This window comes from Sinocyclocheilus rhinocerous, unplaced genomic scaffold (genome assembly GCF_001515625.1).
Source record: "Sinocyclocheilus rhinocerous isolate Xijiao unplaced genomic scaffold, SAMN03320098_v1.1 scaffold1735, whole genome shotgun sequence".
NCBI lineage: Eukaryota > Metazoa > Chordata > Actinopteri > Cypriniformes > Cyprinidae > Sinocyclocheilus > Sinocyclocheilus rhinocerous.
In genome coordinates, this window is record NW_015642868.1 from 325,375 (window position 1) to 329,511 (window position 4,137).

At 32.8% G+C, this 4,137-nt stretch overlaps 1 protein-coding gene across 1 annotated transcript in view; it reads left to right on the forward strand.

The window, feature by feature from the left end:
• Window positions 1-4,137, forward strand: part of LOC107756877 (CUB and sushi domain-containing protein 3-like) — a 287,188-nt gene that overhangs the window by 213,179 nt on the left and 69,872 nt on the right. The window contains exons 42-43 of the mRNA XM_016574196.1: window positions 1,263-1,343; window positions 1,628-1,741. Of these exons, the coding sequence (XP_016429682.1) occupies window positions 1,263-1,343; window positions 1,628-1,741 (195 nt within the window). The remainder of the gene's footprint in view (window positions 1-1,262; window positions 1,344-1,627; window positions 1,742-4,137) is intronic.

Sequence of the window (4,137 nt, forward strand, 5' to 3'; positions counted from 1 at the left end):
ACCCTTTTGAATTAGACAATTACAGACCTATTTCAAGGCTATCAGTTATTGCGAAAGTATTTGAATCTCTTGTAAATGACCAAGTAAAACAGTTTTTAATGGAAAATAATATTTTAAATGAATTTCAATCAGGTTTCCGCTCAGGTCATAGTACTATTACAGCTGCTATGTTGACTACAAATTATATTATTACATGCCTAGATAATAAACAGTACTGTGCTGCTCTATTTGTTGATCTCTCTAAAGCATTTGATTCTGTAGATCACAAAATCTTATTGCAGAGACTCAGTTGCTTGGGTTTTAGTAAAATGAGTCTAAATTGGTTCAAGAATTATCTGACAGAAAGAATGCAGTGTGTCTCAGCTGAAAATTTCATTTCTACAGAATCAAAAATAAATGAAGGAGTCCCACAGGGATCTATTTTAGCTCCTGTTTTATTTTCACTTTATATTAATGACCTAGGTCAAGAGATAAACACGGCCAAAATTCATTTATATGCTGATGACACAATTATTTATGCAGTTGCACAGTCTATGAATCAAGCCATAGAGCTGTTACAAGATTCCTTTCGGTCACTGCAATTAATTTTTTCTTTGTAAAATATAATAATATATTTTTCCATGCTGTCATTTTGCTAATATTTTATATATAGTATTTGCCATTAATAATTACTGCAAATTACTACAGTTGAAAAAGATGTTTTAAATATCATAACAAAACTTATTTTTTATTATTTTTAATAATTTATTATTATTTTTAATAATGTTTTAAAAGTAATTTTGTATGTGCATAAATTAACTGGTCACTGCATTTGAAAATCATTTCCTAATATTTATTACCACACAACAACATGAAGTTCGCATAAACTATTCTTAACATTTGTGAATTATATGTCTTAGTGAGGGAGTACGACATAATGTACTGCTCAACATATTATGTCTTCAAATTATGTTACATCACAATAGTGATTGTTATTATAACATACTGGTAATAGAAGGTTCTTAATGCATATGATCCTCTTTTAGAAACTTGCAATTAGACATTGTTATAATTGTAAGGCATAATCAGTGTTGGCGAGGCAGATGCTATGTATGACCCTTGATTACGATTCATACTTTGCATCGGCGGCGCCTAATTTTGTTGTACATTTAGAAAAACTCGGTTGACTGGTGTGATGATTTAAGATGTAAGTGTGTGGGTTGTATTCAAACTGAACCAGCAGCTAAACATCACGTTTCTCACTCATCTCGTTCCCTTCGCAGCTTACCAACTTCGTGTCTGTCAACCTCCCCCACGTGTCGCCAACGCAGAGATCCTGGCTGAAGATGATGAATTTGAAATTGGTAAGACTGCAGAACGTTTGATGATCATCTGTTTGCCTAGATTTATCACGCATCGAACCCTCATTAAAGAGACGCTCCCAAGGTGCCCACCTTCGCAATGCAGCGTTTCTTATTTAATGTGAAAGAAAATGCCCCTTTCTGTGGGGAAAATAACACCCGACGCTCTGCATTTGTCATCATTACTGTCACAAGCGTGTAAGCGGACAGGTCTTAATTAGCTAATGTGTTGTTGAGCGCTAGTTGTAGTGGAAAAGCAAAGATCTGGGTGTGTAATTACTCAACAGGAGACATCATCAGGTACCGCTGCCTGCCGGGCTTCACGCTGCTCGGGAGCGAGATCTTGACCTGTAGGCTGGGTGAGCGACTGCAGATGGATGGTCCTCCTCCAGTCTGCCAAGGTTAGTTTGGCAGCACATCCAGCACTCTGTCTCATTTGTGTCGGTGCTCTTCCTGTTTTTATGTCTCACGTCGTTAGCTCTGCCGCTAGTTGTTAGGCTCTTTTGGACTTCCGGATGAAGGATTAAAACTTAATATCAGACAGCATGATTTCTGATGTCTTGAAGTAGCACTCACAACTGTGAGTGCCTGTATTTATGACCGCCCACATTTACATGTAAACGTAATGATTATGTGCCATTCAGAATGTTTTTCAGGTTCAGACAAGTTCAATATGAATTGAGGTAACTAACAGGGTGCAGACTTGACATTTGAATGTAAAAATATATTGAAATGCACTGAAATTCAATACATTGATGCTATTGTTAAGTTGAAGACAAGTATAAAATAAACCTGACATTCTGATATTTTTCCCGTGTTTTATATTAGTATCTGTCTTTAATAATGAAAGAAAATTAAGTTATTTAAAATTTGTAATTTAGATTATACGGCAACATTTGAATTTGCAGTTTGCAATTCAACTAAATGCAACTGAAATTCAAATGCATTGATGTTATTAACTAGAAAGACAAAAACTTGAATACTTTCCATTCTGCCATTTTCTCCATAATTTTAATTAGTATTCGCACCAAATTATTAGTTATTTGCAAATTAATGTAATCATTATATTTAAAATGAATCGTTTTAATTTTATAGGGAAAATTGAATTGGAGTAGCGAACATGGTGCAGATTTGCAGTACAAATTTGAATGGTAAAATACTTTGAAATAATTGAAATCCAAATGTATTGATGTCATTTTAACTAGAAAGAGTATTTAAAGTATTTAAAAAAATCTTTTTAGCAAATTAACTACATTATTGCATTTAAACGGAGTCATTTTAATATTATAGCTGAAATTCATTGAAATACATTGAAATTCAAAAGCCTAATATTTTCCTAATATTTCATATTAGTATTTTCCATTAATAATTAGAGTAAATTATTACAGTTTTAGCATATTAAAATGAATGATTTTAATATTACAGCAGAACATCAATTGAGGTAGCAAACATTGTGCTGACTTGCAATTGAATGTTAATATACATTGACATTCATATGCATTGTGGTCATTTTTAACTAGAAAGGTTAAAAATACTGTAAATTAAAAGTCTATTTTTAAAAATAAATATGTACACGTTTTTATATATTTAATCATATTTTAAAAAAATGATCGGAGTGAAAGGACCTCCAGTTTTTCAGAATGCATCGCCTATTCTATGAATTGCAATTCAGTGGCCAATTCAAATCATCTTGGTACTCTAAAGAGAAGCAACATGTTTTTATTTTATATTCTTAACCAGCTTTATATGTCAGTGCCATTGTGTTAAGTAGCTCTGCACATTGCTTTAAAATTATACTCTACATAACAGTTTATTAATCTCAAAATGTTCTTATTGATTATGATTGAGTCATGTCACATTTTACTTTTAGTGAGAAAAGGCAAATTACTGCAAATCGCAGGAAACTTGTCACTCCTCGTCATGTTGGGTAAAAGTAAATTATGAGGCAAGAAACCTTGATTATAAGGTTGACATAAGTGCTCTTCAGGGGGAAAAAAATGACAAAATGGTCTCTTTAGGGAGTTGCATAAGCATAGAACATGGTGACAATGCCATGCAATCAGTTTTTTCTATATTTGCAGTTGATTTGTCAGATGGTGTTTTTGCCAACATGGCTCATTTGAAAAACATGCCTACATGCATTTTTGCAAAACTCAAAAACATTCCTATACAATTAGTGATTTACAGCTAAAATTAACATTTGTAGTAATAAAACAACTATTTTTATTCCTTATTCACACACATTATGATTACGGGGCCAGATTATCAGTTAATAACGTTTTTTTTTCCACAATTCCTTGCCCAATACTATGTTATGACCACAAAACACGTTTGAAATAATGAATAATATGTAAACGAATACATTTTGATGTTTGCGTCACATAACTAGCTCCATATGTGGCTTTTCTAATGTAGTAAACTTGCTCGGAAGCGCACCTAGTATAAGGCAAGGCAAGTTTATTTATATAGCACATTTCATACACAATGGTAACTCAAAGTGCTTTAAAAACTATGAAAACGATTTAAAAATTTAAGAGGTTTAAAATGAATTTAAAACCGTTAAGAATAGAAAATGATTATACATAAAATATAGTGCAATCAGACAGCCGTGACACGTAGTGACCGACTGAAAGGGAACATCTCATTCTTGCAATGTTTTTTAGATGATAGTATGCTGATTTAGTTACTGCTTTGACATGACTACTGAAACAACAGTCTGTCTCCAGAATCACACCAAGATTCCTGACTTGATTTTTAGTTGTTTGACCCCTAGAGTCAAGGTATGCATTCACCTTGA